The 15,818-nt window shown below is 37.2% G+C and overlaps 1 protein-coding gene across 1 annotated transcript in view; it reads left to right on the forward strand.

The window, feature by feature from the left end:
- Positions 1–15,818, forward strand: part of LOC135219028 (platelet binding protein GspB-like) — a 239,515-nt gene that overhangs the window by 221,247 nt on the left and 2,450 nt on the right. The window contains 6 exon segments of the mRNA XM_064255463.1: positions 3,478–3,528; positions 4,639–5,079; positions 12,430–12,656; positions 13,063–13,412; positions 13,858–14,199; positions 14,249–14,725. Coding sequence (XP_064111533.1) covers positions 3,478–3,528; positions 4,639–5,079; positions 12,430–12,656; positions 13,063–13,412; positions 13,858–14,199; positions 14,249–14,725 — 1,888 coding nt within the window.

Genomic DNA, 15,818 nt, shown 5'->3' on the forward strand with positions numbered 1-15,818 from the left:
GCAGTTCAAGTTCGAGTAGTTCTAGCTCGAGCTCAAGCAGTTCCAGTTCAAGTAGTTCAAGCTCGAGCAGTTCAAGTTCAAGCAGTTCTAGTTCAAGCAGCTCTAGCTCCAGCAGTTCAAGCTCAAGTAGTTCTAGCTCAAGCTCTAGCAGTTCCAGTTCAAGCTCAAGTAGCTCTAGCAGTTCTAGTTCATGGTCAAGCAGCTCTCTTAGTTCGAGTTCTAGTATTTCGAGTTCAAGCTCAAGTAGTTCAAGCTCTAGCAGTTCAAGCTCAATCAGTTGTAGCTCAAGCTCCAGCAGTTCTAGCTCAAGCTCAAGCAGTTCAAGTTCAAGTTCGAGTAGTTCTAGCTCAAGCTCCAGCAGTTCCAGTTCAAGCTGTTCAAGTTCAAGCTCAAGTAGTTCAAGTTCAAGCTCCAGTAGTTCAAGTTCAAGTAGTTCTAGCTCAAGCTCTAGCAGTTCCAGTTCAAGCTCAAGCTCAAGCAGTTCAAGCTCAAGCTCAAGTAGTTCAAGTTCAAGCTCAAGTAGTTCCAGTTCAAGCTCTAGTAGTTCAAGCTCAAGTAGTTCTAGCTCAAGCTCTAGCAGTTCTAGTTCACTGTCAAGTAGTTCACTTAGTTCGAGTTCCAGTATTTCTAGTTCAAGCTCAAGTAGTTTAAGTAGCTCAAGCTCCAGCAGTTCTAGTTCAAGCTCAAGTAGTTCAAGTTCGAGCAGTTCTAGCTCAAGCTCCAGTAGTTCTAGTTCAAGCTCCAGCAGTTCAAGTAGTTCAAGCTCCAGCAGTTCTAGTTCAAGCTCAAGTAGTTCAAGTTCGAGCAGTTGTAGCTCAAGCTCCAGCAGTTCTAGTTCAAGCTCAAGTAGTTCAAGTTCGAGCAGTTCTAGTTCAAGTTCGAGCAGTTCTAGCTCAAGCTCCAGCAGTTCTAGTTCAAGCTCCAGCAGTTCTAGTTCAAGCTCAAGTAGTTCAAGTTCGAGCAGTTCTAGTTCAAGTTCGAGCAGTTCTAGCTCAAGCTCCAGCAGTTCTAGTTCACGGTCAAGTAGCTCACTCTGTTCGAGTTCAAGCATTGCTAGCTCAAGCAGTTCTTGTTCGAGTTCTAGCAGCTCAAGTTCAAGTTCAAGCAGTTCAAGTAGTTCAAGCTCGAGTAGTTCCAGTTCAAGCTCAAGCAGTTCTAGCTCAAGTAGCTCAAGCTCAAGCAGTTCATCCAGTTCAAGCTCATCTAGTTCAAGTAGTTCAAGCTCGAGTAGTTTCAGTTCAAGCTCAAGCAGTTCTAGCTCAAGTAGCTCAAGCTCAAGCAGTTCATCCAGTTCAAGCTCGTCTAGTTCAAGTAGCTCAAGCAGTTCTAGTTCAAGTAGCTCAAGCTCAAGCAGTTCTAGTTCAAGTAGCTCAAGCTCAAGCAGTTCTAGTTCAAGTAGCTCAAGCAGTTCTAGTTCGAGTAGCTCAAGCAGTTCATCCAGTTCAAGCTCGTCTAGTTCAAGTAGCTCAAGCTCAAGCAGTTCAAGTTCAAGCTCAAGTAGTTCAAGTTCAAGCTCCAGTAGTTCAAGTTCAAGTAGTTCTAGCTCAAGCTCTAGCAGTTCCAGTTCAAGCTCAAGCTCAAGCAGTTCAAGCTCAAGCTCAAGTAGTTCAAGTTCAAGCTCAAGTAGTTCCAGTTCAAGCTCTAGTAGTTCAAGCTCAAGTAGTTCTAGCTCAAGCTCTAGCAGTTCTAGTTCACTGTCAAGTAGTTCACTTAGTTCGAGTTCCAGTATTTCTAGTTCAAGCTCAAGTAGTTTAAGTAGCTCAAGCTCCAGCAGTTCTAGTTCAAGCTCAAGTAGTTCAAGTTCGAGCAGTTCTAGCTCAAGCTCCAGTAGTTCTAGTTCAAGCTCCAGCAGTTCAAGTAGTTCAAGCTCCAGCAGTTCTAGTTCAAGCTCAAGTAGTTCAAGTTCGAGCAGTTGTAGCTCAAGCTCCAGCAGTTCTAGTTCAAGCTCAAGTAGTTCAAGTAGTTCAAGTTCGAGCAGTTCTAGTTCAAGTTCGAGCAGTTCTAGCTCAAGCTCCAGCAGTTCTAGTTCAAGCTCCAGCAGTTCTAGTTCAAGCTCAAGTAGTTCAAGTTCGAGCAGTTCTAGTTCAAGTTCGAGCAGTTCTAGCTCAAGCTCCAGCAGTTCTAGTTCACAGTCAAGTAGCTCACTCTGTTCGAGTTCAAGCATTGCTAGCTCAAGCAGTTCTTGTTCGAGTTCTAGCAGCTCAAGTTCAAGTTCAAGCAGTTCAAGTAGTTCAAGCTCGAGTAGTTCCAGTTCAAGCTCAAGCAGTTCTAGCTCAAGTAGCTCAAGCTCAAGCAGTTCATCCAGTTCAAGCTCATCTAGTTCAAGTAGTTCAAGCTCGAGTAGTTCCAGTTCAAGCTCAAGCAGTTCTAGCTCAAGTAGCTCAAGCTCAAGCAGTTCATCCAGTTCAAGCTCGTCTAGTTCAAGTAGCTCAAGCAGTTCTAGTTCAAGTAGCTCAAGCTCAAGCAGTTCTAGTTCAAGTAGCTCAAGCTCAAGCAGTTCTAGTTCAAGTAGCTCAAGCAGTTCTAGTTCGAGTAGCTCAAGCAGTTCATCCAGTTCAAGCTCGTCTAGTTCAAGTAGCTCAAGCTCAAGCAGTTCTAGTTCAAGTAGTTCAAGCTCAAGCAGTTCATCTAGTTCTAGTTCATCCATTTCAAGTAGCTCTAGTAGCAGTAGTTCATCCTCCAGTAAGTCCTTTCAGTCTTTTCTTGTTGATAGTTTTTCTCCAAAAACAAAAACTATCAAAAAATTTTTATTGGACAGATGTTGTTCTATTAGTTTCAATTGAAAGAGAAAGAAAGCATCACAGATGCTATATATATATATATATATATATATATATATATATATATATATATATATATATATATATATATATATTCTTGTAGCCTGCCTGTACAATGGTAAATATGGTAAAAGAAGTTGTAAATATTTTGCTTATTTTCTTAAATCAACAAAGATAAACACAGTTTTCGTGAGTACGCTTTTTAACAGAATGCGTGAGTTTTTCCTAACCTACATAAAACATTCTCCTTTATGCTCAAAGCTTTCGTGTAAACAAAACAAAAAATCCTGCTTTACTCCTCATATTATTTTACTAACTATAATCAGTTATGACTAAAAATACTAAGTCTTTGACTTATATTGCATAAATACCTGAATAGGATGTCAGTGAATAAACTTTAGTTTTGCTTTTAATATACATAATTAAAGACATGAATTACTCCAGTCTACGGCCAATATTATGCACGTTTCAGTGACACAGCAAAGACAAAATGCCTGTTTAATACGGTGACCTTTGCAGCCTTTACAATTTATTTCACTTTTAGTTGCTCTTACTTCGTTAAAGTAATATTAGTCAGTGCAGAGCTGATTTTGAACATTATTCTCAAAAGAATTGCTCGTCATTTCTTTGTTAACTCGGCGTTCCAATGATGAATAATTTTCTAGGAATTATCAGTAATTGCTATGTAATTCTTCAGGTTCCAGCAGCTCCAGCTCCAGCCCCAGCTCCAGTTCCAGCTCAAGCTCTAGTAAGTGTTACTGAGCTTAACAAAAGCCACAACATTCTCACACGAGCGAAATATCTCTCGCACAGGAGAGAATGTTGTGGCTTTTCCCGGCTCCAAAATTTCTGCCTTTAACTGTGGGTGATGAATTTTCATTTATTTTCATAAAATTTGCCATTAAAGTGGCCGTAAATACTCTTTTAAAATAAACTGTCCTAGTGTAAGGTCATGCAGCGATCACTTGTTAATGATCTGATAAAAAAGAATAATTGCCCAGCAATAAACTTCCATTACTTGAGAATGGTGATAAAATAGAATGAAATAGAACGTATGGCTATTACGACAGGAATATTTGACTTCGCTATTTATCTTGTGCAAGATCTTCTGTTTCTGCCATACTTTAAGACATTCCAAGCACACTAAAGGCATTAAAATATCAAAGGTTTTAGAATATTCTATTTCATTTATTCATCTATTTAACTAATTTTGCCCTTCATTCGAGACTAGGATCTATTCTAAAGATTTTCTAGAGGTCTTTAGTACAAAGCATGGATATATGTAATTACCTGATAATGATGGTATCGAGTATTTAAGCGGATTAGTAACAATGAATTTAGGAGAAAAACTACCAGGAAAATATTAAAGCGAGAGTGATGCCTAACTAAGAATATTTTCTTTTTTTCAGTGTTTTGTGTCAAGTCTCATATAAAACCTTTCCTAAGCCTATGGCGTTCCCGTGTAAATATGCATATGCTGATACGCTTTGAATAATTAACAGCCTGTGGCCCACATTTACCTAAACAATAACTGACTAGTTTATTATACTTAAATTTCTATATTTCATGGTGTTACACCTGTTATAATTATTAACTAGCAATAAACCAACTTAATGATATGTCCCAATTTAGATGATAAAGGAATTTTAAGTGCTCTAATACAAACACCCCACAATTAAATAAACACTCCTCTCATTGACATAATAAATCTACACTTCCTTCTTATTAATTACATAAAAACAGGCTAAATATTTTAATAAACTTACTAAAACTCTAAATACCAACTAACTCGCACGACTTTTGACATGGTTAACATTAGGTGAAGTTACTGTTATCTAAGTACAGGATTATTTTACAGGTTCCAGTTCTAGCAGTTCAAGTTCAAGTAGCTCAAGCTCAAGTAGTTCAAGTTCAAGCTCATCAAGTTCTAGCAGTTCAAGTTCAAGTAGCTCAAGCTCTTCCAGCTCTAGTAGTTCTAGCTCAAGTAGCTCAAGTTCCAGCTCTTCCAGCTCTAGTAGCTCAAGTTCCAGCTCTAGTAGCTCAAGTTCCAGTTCCTCCAGCTCTAGTAGTTCAAGCTCTAGTTGCTCAAGTTCAAGCTCTTCCAGCTCTAGTAGTTCAAGCTCTAGTAGCTCAAGTTCCAGCTCAAGTAGTTCAAGTTCTAGTAGTTCAAGCTCTTCAAGCTCTTCCAGCTCTAGTAGTTCAAGCTCTAGTAGCTCAAGTTCCAGCTCAAGTAGTTCAAGTTCTTGTAGTTCAAGCTCTTCAAGCTCTAGTAGCTCAAGTAGCTCTAGCAGCTCATGCAGTGAGTTATATTCCTGGTTCTTTATAAGAAAACATAGCTTAGTATCTCGGTATCACATATCACTGTCATTTCCTATGTTTCCTGATATAGTGTCGATGGAAGATGATCGTCAATTCAGTTACCTTACGTTCGTTAAGGAATTTATTAAAAGTACCGAATACTTTTTTTATTTGTCATTAACATTAGGAGTTTTTAGGCTTAGATGTAAGAAAAACTCGTAACGCATAGGTAACACAATATAATGACCTCGGAATTTATGGCTTTGGAATATCTTGCAAATTCTCATGTTTAGTTATATCTTTGCTTGAACCTTTCAAAGGCTTAATTGACTTATTTTGAATACTAGTAATATGCCATTAACTACCGAGTACCCATACAACATAAACAAGTGCAAGTCTTGAAACAAATTTTCAATTATGTGTGTTATTGGAGCCAATTAAAACACTCCAGGTGAACTGCTTCCCAAATGTCCCATAGGATCCAAATTCTGATCGCCACTATTTTCTAGGCTTGATTCATAAATCATGAATTGTTCGTTTATATTTTCATAAATGTGTTAAGTCTTTTTTTATATATAAAACAAACATTCTGTTCAACCTTTACAAAGGACCAGTTTCGATTTCTGATTAAAATCATTCATCCATTGTTCTACTGGGTAACTCCACGTGATAGCTTGGGCTCCTTAAGTCCAGTTTTAGTCCATGCTCCAGTATTTGAATTCTGAACAGTTGTAGTTCACGTAGACCAAGTGCAGGCTTTCTTAATTTAGCATGAAGTTCCGGCTGTTGAAATGTTAGCTGTAGTAGTTCAAAAAGTCTGTGTTATTATAATTTGGTCGTAGTTCTCAATAGTTCAGTTTCGGATCCTAATTTTTCTAGTTATAGAATATTCTCATTTTCCCCCACGATTTTGTTCGCAGCAACAACATTTTAAACTTTGGGATCATCAAAGTAATCTTCCATAAACTGAATTACCTCTAGGAATGATGGCATAGTATCTTCCTGTAGAGGTTAATGTATGCTTAAATCTAATTGTTCCATAACTGGATGTGGGCTACCATATCCCTTCAGCAAACAGGTCTAAATTTATATTTAATGGGACTTCTACATAGCATCGAGGTTCTTAATTATTCTCTTGTTAGATCTATAATTAGAATCTCACAACAGAATTTCACAACAAAACTAGAAAGGTTACATATGATTTGCTTTATAAACAGCTCTCGGTTTTGATTTGTAGTCCATTCCTACAGTTTGGTAGGAAGTATGAGGCAAGTGGTATGACAATAAGAGAAGGACATTTTAGTACTTTGGAAAACATTGACCCTAACACATGGAGGATATTGTCTGTGTTAGTGCCGAAGTCCCATCCTATTTAGGGCCTAACAGTTCATTAAGACACAGGGTTGTCCATCAGTGGCAATCTCTGGGTTCCCTCTTGTTGTAACGTGGGTGGAGAGTGGCTTTTGAACTGATTGTAAGTGTGTATATGTAGTCTCTAGGACATTGCAGCATAGCATAGTGCCTATTGATTATCTCTTCCGCTCATTAGTGATCTTTAAAGCTTATAAACCTTTACATCTGTTGTTAACCAGAATAATAAGAGTGCCTCTCTCTCTTCTTTGTTACAAATGTTTGATTCCTCATGAACCATTGTAATGACTAGTTGGTTATTATAGGCTCCTGTTCAAGCAATTCAAGTTCAAGCAGTTCAAGTTTCAGCAAGTTATGCTCAAGTGGCAATAGCCCGTGTAACTCTGGATCAGTAAGCCCAAGTTCAAGTCATTCAGACTTAAGTAGTTCAAGTTCATGCATTACAAGCTCAAGTTGTTCAAGTTATAAAAGTTTCAGCTCAAGTAGCTCAAACTCAAGTGCGAGTAGTTTCAGCTCAAGCAGTTCAAGCTCAAGTTCAAGAAATTCATCTTCAAGTAGTTCAAGTTCTAGTAAGGTTTTGTCATATGTACCTGGTTGTGGAAAATTTGTTTACCATATTATTATTAAGATTAATGAAATACAGTCGGTAGCATATAAGAATATTTCAGTTTTACTTTCAGTGTGAACTGAAAAAACTGTTATTATTGATAAGAGGACATGAGAAATAGCATTAAAAGCTCTATTCTTAAATGGCATAAAACATAGTTTGTTTCGTAATTTGCTGATTAATCATGAAATGAGACAATAGCAAATATGTTCAAATTATTATAACATGGGGTATTTATGCATACCTTACATATAAACCACAATTTAACGTTTGCTTTTGTTTATAGAATCTTGTTCAAGCTCCTCTAGTTCAAGCAAATCACAATTAAGCAGCTCTAGCTCCAGTAGTTCAAGATCGAAAAGCTTAAATTCATGCAGTTCCAGTTCAAGTAGTTCGAGCTTCAGCAGCTCTATTTCAAGAAGTTCAAGCTCAAGGAGGGACAGTTCAAGCTGTAGCAGCACAGCTTCAAGCGGTTCTAGTTCAGGTAGTTCAAGATCGAGTAGCTCTAGTTCAAGCAGTTCAAATTCAAGTCGTTCAAGCTGGAGCAGCTCTAGTTCAAGCAGTTCAAATTCAAGTCGTTCAAGCTGGAGCAGCTCTAGTTCAAGCAGTTCAAGTTCAAGTACATTTAACTCAAGTTCAGGTAGTTCAACATCAAGCAATTCAAGTTCACGTAGTTCAAGCTACAACAGCTCAAGTTCAGATAGTTCAAGCTTAACTAGTTCGAGTTCAGGTAATTCAAGCTTAAGCAACCCTAATTCAAGCAGTTTAAGTTCAAGCTCTAGCAGCGCTAGTTCAAAGAGTTTAACATCAAGCAGCACAAATTCAAGTAGTTTAAGCATCAAGTTCTATTAAGATTTTTTCAACAGATTTTCCAAGATGTAAATTGCAATGAATTCTTTTTGTAAAGATTGTTTACCAAATTACCTGAAAAGGATTAGATATGGCATCAATTACTATTAAAGTAAGGTTCATTCTTAATTACCTGTCCGGTTTAAAAGCGAAAATTATATATTTAAAAGTGAGATTTATTTATAACTCAACAGAATATCTAATTTTACTTAATGAATAGAAAATTAATTAATTCAGTTCTATTGCTTATGTGAGCTAGACGCTGCACGGAATATTTTTTTAATATCTCTGCATTATTGATTGTCCTCAATTTTAGTCTGAAAAATATATCACTATTTTGGTCTTACTTTTAGGCCAATGCTCAAGCAGCTCCAAATCGCATAGCCCACGCTCATGCTCCGTTAGTTCAAGAAGTTCAAGTTCATGTAGTTTGGCTTCAAGTAGCTTGATCTCCAGCAGTTCTAGCTTAAGTAGTTCAAGTTCCAGCGGTTATTCGTCGAATAGCAGATCTAGTCCAAGTAGCCTTCATTCCAACAGTTCATTCTCGAGTAGTTCTTCCTCCAGCACCTCCAGCGAAAGCAGTTCTAGATATGGCAGCTTAAGCTCAAGTAGTTCTAGCTCAAGTATTTATGATTCAAGTAGATCAAGAGGGAGTAGTTCACGCTCAAGTAGTCCTGGTTCAAGTAGTTCAAGTTCAAGTATCTCAGCTTCCAGTAGTTCTAGCTGCTCAATTACTTCAAGCAGTTCTATTTCAAGTAGTTCAAGCTTACAAAGGTCAAGCTCAAGTAGTTGTAGCTCAAGCAGCTCAAGAAATACAAAATCGTCAAGTTCAAGCAGTTTTAAATCAAGAAGCTCAAGCTTTAGCAGTTCAAGTAGCTCTTGCTCAAGAGGTTCAAACTCAAGTAGACTAAGTTCAAGTAGCCCGAGCTTCTCCACTTCAAGTTCGTGTATCTTAAGTTCTAGTAAGCCGTTTTCAAAATAAATCATTTGTTTCAATAGTTACATTCATCTTTTGATGCTTTTATGAGGAACGCATAGAGAATATCATGAGGTTTAATCAACTTGATTTCCTCCTTTTCTTAGTTGGTTAGTAAATATGAAAAACAATATAAAATCAGCAGTAACTCAAGGAAAAGTAAGGAACTTATAGAAAACTTTCTCTCGGAGTATAATTATGACTCTACATCAATACAAGATTTAAGATATTCAAAGTTCAAGCATTCTACACTCGAACTCTACAAATAGATCAGCCACTTAGGTCAGACTTCAGTTTGAGTACACTAGTGGCTAAAGTTTCAATTACTCAAATTCAAGTAGTCCAATCATTTTCAAAAGTTTGACAAATGCATTAATTTGCAATGGTTGCAAATTTGCAAATAATTTTTAATTAATATTGGGGATAGCCTATGCCTGACAATGTTGAAAATTTTTATTTAACTGAAGTGAATCCAAGCATATCATAATTTATTTTGGTTTCAGAAAATAAAATACCATATGATTCGTTGTCCTATGAATGTTATAGATTATCACTATTAGCCCACCAAAATCTCTATTTTGATCATATGAATGTTATTATTGAATATTTTTAGCTCCATTCTAATGATGGCTTGATCTACATAAAAACAACATAATATAATGCCACGGTACTATAGTAGACAATCACTTACATACTCTTCTTAATTTTTGTGATCTGATATCATTGTCAAACATTCATTTTCCTGTATTTTTTTTTTTCTTTCCTGTAGACTCTATATCAGACATATGTCAATTGTAGATTTAGTAGTTATAAACCAAGTGGTATGTTTAATCCACTCCCCATAAATTCAGCTAGTTCAAATAGCTCCTATTCCAGAAGGGCAAGTACAAGTAGCTGTAATACCAGGACTGTAAACAGCTCACTGTAGTACTTATAACAGTAACTCAAGCATTTCAGGTTCAACATCAACCGTTTCAAGCTCAGCAAGCTTTAATTCATTTGTTCCAGGCAATTCATGCTCAAGTAACTCTGGCTCCAGAGGCTCAAGGTGTACTGTCCCAAGCAGTTCTATTTCCAGCAGTTCAACTAGCTCAAGCTCGGTTAGCTCTAGTTACAGTAGCTCGAGCAGTACTAGCTCAAGTGCAAGTAGTTTCGGTTCAACTAGCCACAGTTTTAACACTGTGAGCTGCACAGCCTCAGGCAGCTCTTCTTACGGCAGTTCAAGCTCAAGTAGTCACTGTTCCAGTCGTTCAAGCTCTCCAAGCTCGACCAGCTCAAGGTCAAGCATCTCTGGTTCCAAGATTTTAAGCGGTATAAGCTCAAGTAGTTCCAGTTCCCGTTTTTTCAATTAGCTAGAGCTTAAACAGAACAACTTTCAGCGGCTCGCACAGGTCAAGCTTAAGTAGCTCTGGTTCCATTAGCTAATGTCTCTCGGGTTTGAGCAACTATAATTACCCTGGTTCAAGAAAGCTTTATCACCATAGACCATTTTGTTTTTTTCAGAGATTAATTTCACTTTGGTTCATTAGTGTTTACTATTAGGGAAGCATTGTAAAGAGATTTTCCTTGTCTCCTAGTTGTCATATTTGATATTTTACAAAATATGATCATTTAGATATCGCCAAATGATCATGTTATATGCGTAGGATTTCTCCTATTATTCTATCAGAGTAGTGCAAACCGCTAACTATTCATCTGTATACCAAATAAAAAAACATACGTTTTCTTAGCTCGCTATAATAGATAAAATGTAATACTGTTTTATTTAGATTTCATTAACAGAAACTGGTTTCAATCCTAAATACCTTTAAGTCTGTCTCATTTCTTGTGGACTAGTATAAAAAGTCTAGACTTTCTTTTCATTATGGTCAATACTCTTTCAGTCAGATAATGAAGGTTTAAGCAGATGAGTTCTTAGTTCTTTCGATTTTTCGTGAACCAATCTCCCAAATTAGATAGTTAGTACCAAACCCCTTCACTATTGAGAACTTTTCAAAAATTTTTATCAATATTCTTTTTGTTTTCTCGCATTTTGGCAGAAATTACGACACCTCTCCCTTGCCATTCCTAGCTATGAATCAATTTCTATTTAGGCTTCTTTATGGTTTGACATAAGCTGGGTTTTCTTTGAAAAGGGGAAACAAATCCTGCTAAAACTAATCTTTGAGTAATTGAACTTTAGCATAGTCTGATTTAAACACCAGGAGCCATAACACCTTATTTATAATAGTACAAAAAATCACTTATCTCTAGACTTTGCTCACACGCAGTTATTCGCCGTATACAACACAAAAATATTAGCATTGCTTATTACCTAATCCAAACGATTTTCCCTTTGATTAGTGCCAAGTTCCTTTAGTTCAAATTTGTATAGAAGAGAAAATTAACAATTTGATTTCTCAACTTTTATTACGCCAGTCAGACTTTTTATACTCTAGTAGTTAGTTTAGTTCACTTAGTTTTTGATATCTAAAGTTCAATTCCATATAATTGTCAAAATTTAAGCCTAAGCTTTAGCATTTCATATTTTGACACTCCAAATAACTTAAGTGGCTGAGACATCACTGACACAAATTCCAACGCTAACACACTACATAATTTGCATACATTAACTTCCAGCAACAGAAACTCAAGTTCCACAGACTCAAGAATTCCAGCTTCCAGATACATGAATTTCAATATTCCAAGAAGAGGTAATACTACTGAACAACTGAATACGATTTAAGCCAAGCAGTTCAATGCAATGCTGTTGATCTCAACGTCTTGTTTCAAAGCAATTCAAAAGTGAATAAGTCGAGTAGCTCAAACCCAAAATTAATGATTGACAGATTACTGATTTAATAAAAACCAAGTTTTGATAAATCAAGCTCAAGATATTCAAGATGTTCGAGTTTTAGTAAGGTTTCTCATACTGACTTTCAGCTTAGCATGAATGAAGAGTTTTTAATTTCCACGTCTTCTCTGTTTTATACAGCATCCTTGTGCGTGAAGTAATCTTAAAAAATTTTCGAGTTGTATTAGATTAGGATTCTGGTTAAAGGGGTTCCTTATGGTTTGGTATGAACTATAATTTTTCTTGGTATCTAATTATGAAGATCATCTAAAAATCGCATTCAAGTTTATTTCTTTGTTGCGGTTTTAATGAAAGGATTTCTGTTCATGGCTGCTTACGATCTCTTGTGGAGAGAGAAATGTATTGTTAATTCTTGATTCTTGTCAGCGTTCACCTGTTGTTTTGTCAACTTTCCTTTTATTTTTGATGTCTGCACGATTTGATATTTGCAAGAGAATGTTGCACAGGATGTCTAGATCGTTTCTAAGTTTATCAGTTTTATAACAGTTTCAGGAACAAATTTGATGCAATAACACATCACTGTAACAAAGATAGAATTAATTAATACAGACACTAAAATTAAATCTAATATTTTCCCAAAATTTGTATAAAACCTATAAAATTGGATAATCCATTCTTGATGGCACTTGGGTTAACTAATTGCTCATTAAACTAATCTGACATTGACAATATTTCTCATTTCAATTTTAAATAGGTTCAAGTTCCAGTAGCTCAAGTAGTTCAAGTTCAAGTAGCTCGAGCAGCTCAAGTTCTAGTTCAAGTAGCTCGAGCAGCTCAAGTTCAAGTTCAAGTTCAAGTAGCTCGAGCAGCTCAAGTTCAAGTTCAAGTTCAAGTAGCTCGAGCAGCTCAAGTTCAAGTAGCTCCAGTAGTTCAAGCTCTAGTAGCTCTAGTAGCTCAAGCTCTAGTAGTTCAAAGTTTCTAGTATTCCCCCCCGGCTAATCGTAGCTCAAGCTCTAGTAGTTCAAATTCTCTAGTAGCTCAAGCTCAGTTAGTCAAGCTCTAGTAGTAGTCCAGTCTAGTTAGCTCAGCTCAAGCTCTAGTATCTCTAGTAGCTCTAGCTTTAGTTCAAGCTCTAGTAGCTCGAGCAGCTCAAGCTCTAGTAGTTCAAGCTCTAGTAGCTCAAGCTCTAGTAGCTCAAGCTCCAGTAGTTCAAGCTCTAGCAGCTCAAGCTCTAGTAGCTCAAGCTCTAGTAGTTCAAGCTCTAGTAGTTCAGAGCTCTAGCGCTCATCTCTAGTAGTTCAAGCTCTAGTAGCTCTAGCGCTCAGCTCTAGTATTCAAGCTCAAGTAGTTCAGCCTCAATATTCACTCAGTAGGTTCTCTAGCACAGCTCAAGTTCAAGCAGTTCAAGCTCTAGTAGCTCGAGCAGTTCAAGTTCAAGTAGTTCAAGTTCTAGTAGCTCTAGCAGCTCAAGCTCTAGTAGTTCAAGCTCTAGTAGTTCTAGTAGCTCAAGTTCAAGCAGTTCAAGCTCTAGTAGCTCGAGCAGTTCAAGTTCAAGTAGTTCAAGCTCTAGTAGCTCTATTAGCTCAAGCTCTAGTATCTCTAGTAGCTCAAGCTTTAGTTCAAGCTCTAGTAGCTCGAGCAGCTCAAGCTCTAGTAGTTCAAGCTCTAGTAGCTCAAGCTCTAGTAGCTCAAGCTCCAGTAGTTCAAGCTCTAGCAGCTCAAGCTCTAGTAGCTCAAGCTTCTAAGTAGTTCAAAGCTTCTAGTTAACTCTCAAGCTCCTAGTAGTTCCAGCTCTAGCATCTTCAAGCTCTAATAGTTCAAGCTTCTAGCAGCTTCAAGCTCTAAGTAGTTCAAGCCTCTTAGTAGCTTCTAGCAGCTCAAGCTTCTAAAGTTAGCTCCGCTCTAAGTAGTTCCAAGCTTCAAGTATTCACAGCTCACGTAGTTCAAGCTCTAGTATGTTCTAGCAGCTTCAAGTTTGTCAAGCAGTTCTAGCTCTAGTAGCTCGAGCAGTTCAAGTTCAGTAGTTCAGAGTTCTATAGTCTCCGCAGCTCAGCTCTATTAGTTCAAGCTCTAGTAGTTCTAGTAGCTCAAGTTCAAGCAGTTCAAGCTCTAGTAGCTCGATCGTTCAGTCAAGTAGTTCCAGCTCAGTACTCTAGCAGTCTCAATGCTCTAGTATTTCAAGCTCTAGTAGTTCTAGCGAGCTCAAGCTCAAGTAGTTCAAGCTCAAGTAGTTCAAGCTCTAGTAGTTCTAGCAGCTCAAGTTCAAGCAGTTCAAGCTCTAGTAGCTCGAGCAGTTCAAGTAGTTCAAGTTCTAGTAGCTCTAGCAGCTCAAGCTCTAGTAGTTCAAGCTCTAGTAGTTCTAGCAGCTCAAGTTCAAGCAGTTCAAGCTCTAGTAGCTCGAGCAGTTCAAGTTCAAGTTCAAGTAGTTCAAGCTCTAGTAGCTCGAGCAGTTCAAGTTCAAGTAGTTCAAGCTCTAGTAGCTCTAGCAGTTCAAGCTCTAGTAGCTCGAGCAGTTCAAGTTCAAGTAGTTCAGTCTTAGTAAGCTCTAGCAGCTTCAAGCTCAGTGTTTCAAGGCTCTATTAGTTCTACTAGCAGCTCAAGCTCAAGTTGTTCAAGCTCTATTAGTTCTAGCAGCTCAATTTCTAGCAGTTCAAGTTCAAGTAGTTCTAGCAGCTCAAGTTCAAGCAGTTCAAGCTCTAGTAGCTCGAGCAGTTCAAGCTCAAGTAGTTCAAGCTCTAGTAGTTCAAGCTCTAGTAGTTCTAGCAGCTCAAGTTCAAGTAGTTCCAGCTCTAGTAGCTCGAGCAGTTCAAGCTCAAGTAGTTCAAGTTCTAGTAGCTCAAGTTCAAGTAGTTCAAGCTCTAGTAGCTCGAGCAGTTCAAGCTCAAGCAGTTCAAGCTCTAGTAGCTCTAGCAGTTCAAGTTCTAGTAGCTCGAGCAGTTCAAGCTCAAGCAGTTCAAGCTCTAGTAGCTCTAGCAGTTCAAGTTCTAGTAGCTCGAGCAGTTCAAGCTCAAGTAGTTCAAGCTCTAGTAGCTCTAGCAGTTCAAGTTCCAGTAAGTACTAATCGCAAGGTTTTATAAATATTTCCAAAATTACTTTAAAATTTAGAACACTTACTGTATTCTTTCTTAAAATTAGTGACCACTGCATGAAGATTGATAGTAAGTACCAATTAAATTCTTGTAAAGCTTTAGAATAACTGAAAATTAACTTCCTCTGTAAGTTTATTTCTGACACATAAGACTTTGCGCATTGAAGACATCGTTGTGTCATTGACTTTATTTGGAATATTATAGCTTTTTTACCAACGTGCCCTCCAAGTGTTTTCCAAATGCGCTGTAACCTATTGCTACATTTATTCCCTTCAAGTATTTTTTAAAGGCTTATAATAAATCCAACAATTTATTTATTCTCTTAAAGTTTTTCAAACGCCTTGTAGTCCATCGATAAATTTAATTCCTTCAAGTGTTTTTTAAAGGTCTTGTAGTTTATTGTCACATTAATTCCCTTCACGTGTTCTTTTTCTAAAGCATTGTAAGCCCCTGATTCATTATTTGTCCGAATAATTCATGCGAGGAGTCATTAAAACTGTAGCATTTGAATTAATGGCTGTGAGTATGAAAATAAATGTCACTCATAGGCCATAGACAGACCTTCATAAACGCAAGCTTTCCCAGACTCTGATGATTAACTTATTTATGTATTAAAATGGAAAACGTCGGATTTACTGCATTGTTGACAACACACGTTTCGGTGCTGCCTCCATCCCTACCAACTTCATTCAGTTTTCTGTAAAAAGAGCTTTAAGATAATCACAATGCGTTATTCTTGCCAATAACTACACATTTTTTTTTCGCTGGGTGGGGGGGGGGCGACATTTCAAGAACACAATTTTGCTATTACTTGGGACATTTAAAGAACCTTTCTTTTATTACTAGAGGTATTTCAAGAATACAAAAATTTAGTACTTGAGACATAAAGCACACATTTTTTGTAATTACTTGGGATATTTTAAAATCATAATTTATTGTACTTGCCACGCTTTAAAAAATCTTTTTATTACTTGGGACATTTAAAGAACGTAGTTTTTCTATAACTTGAGACATTAAAGAACGTAATTCTCCTATAACTTGAGACATTTAAAAA

This window comes from Macrobrachium nipponense, chromosome 1 (genome assembly GCF_015104395.2).
Source record: "Macrobrachium nipponense isolate FS-2020 chromosome 1, ASM1510439v2, whole genome shotgun sequence".
Taxonomy (NCBI): domain Eukaryota; kingdom Metazoa; phylum Arthropoda; class Malacostraca; order Decapoda; family Palaemonidae; genus Macrobrachium; species Macrobrachium nipponense.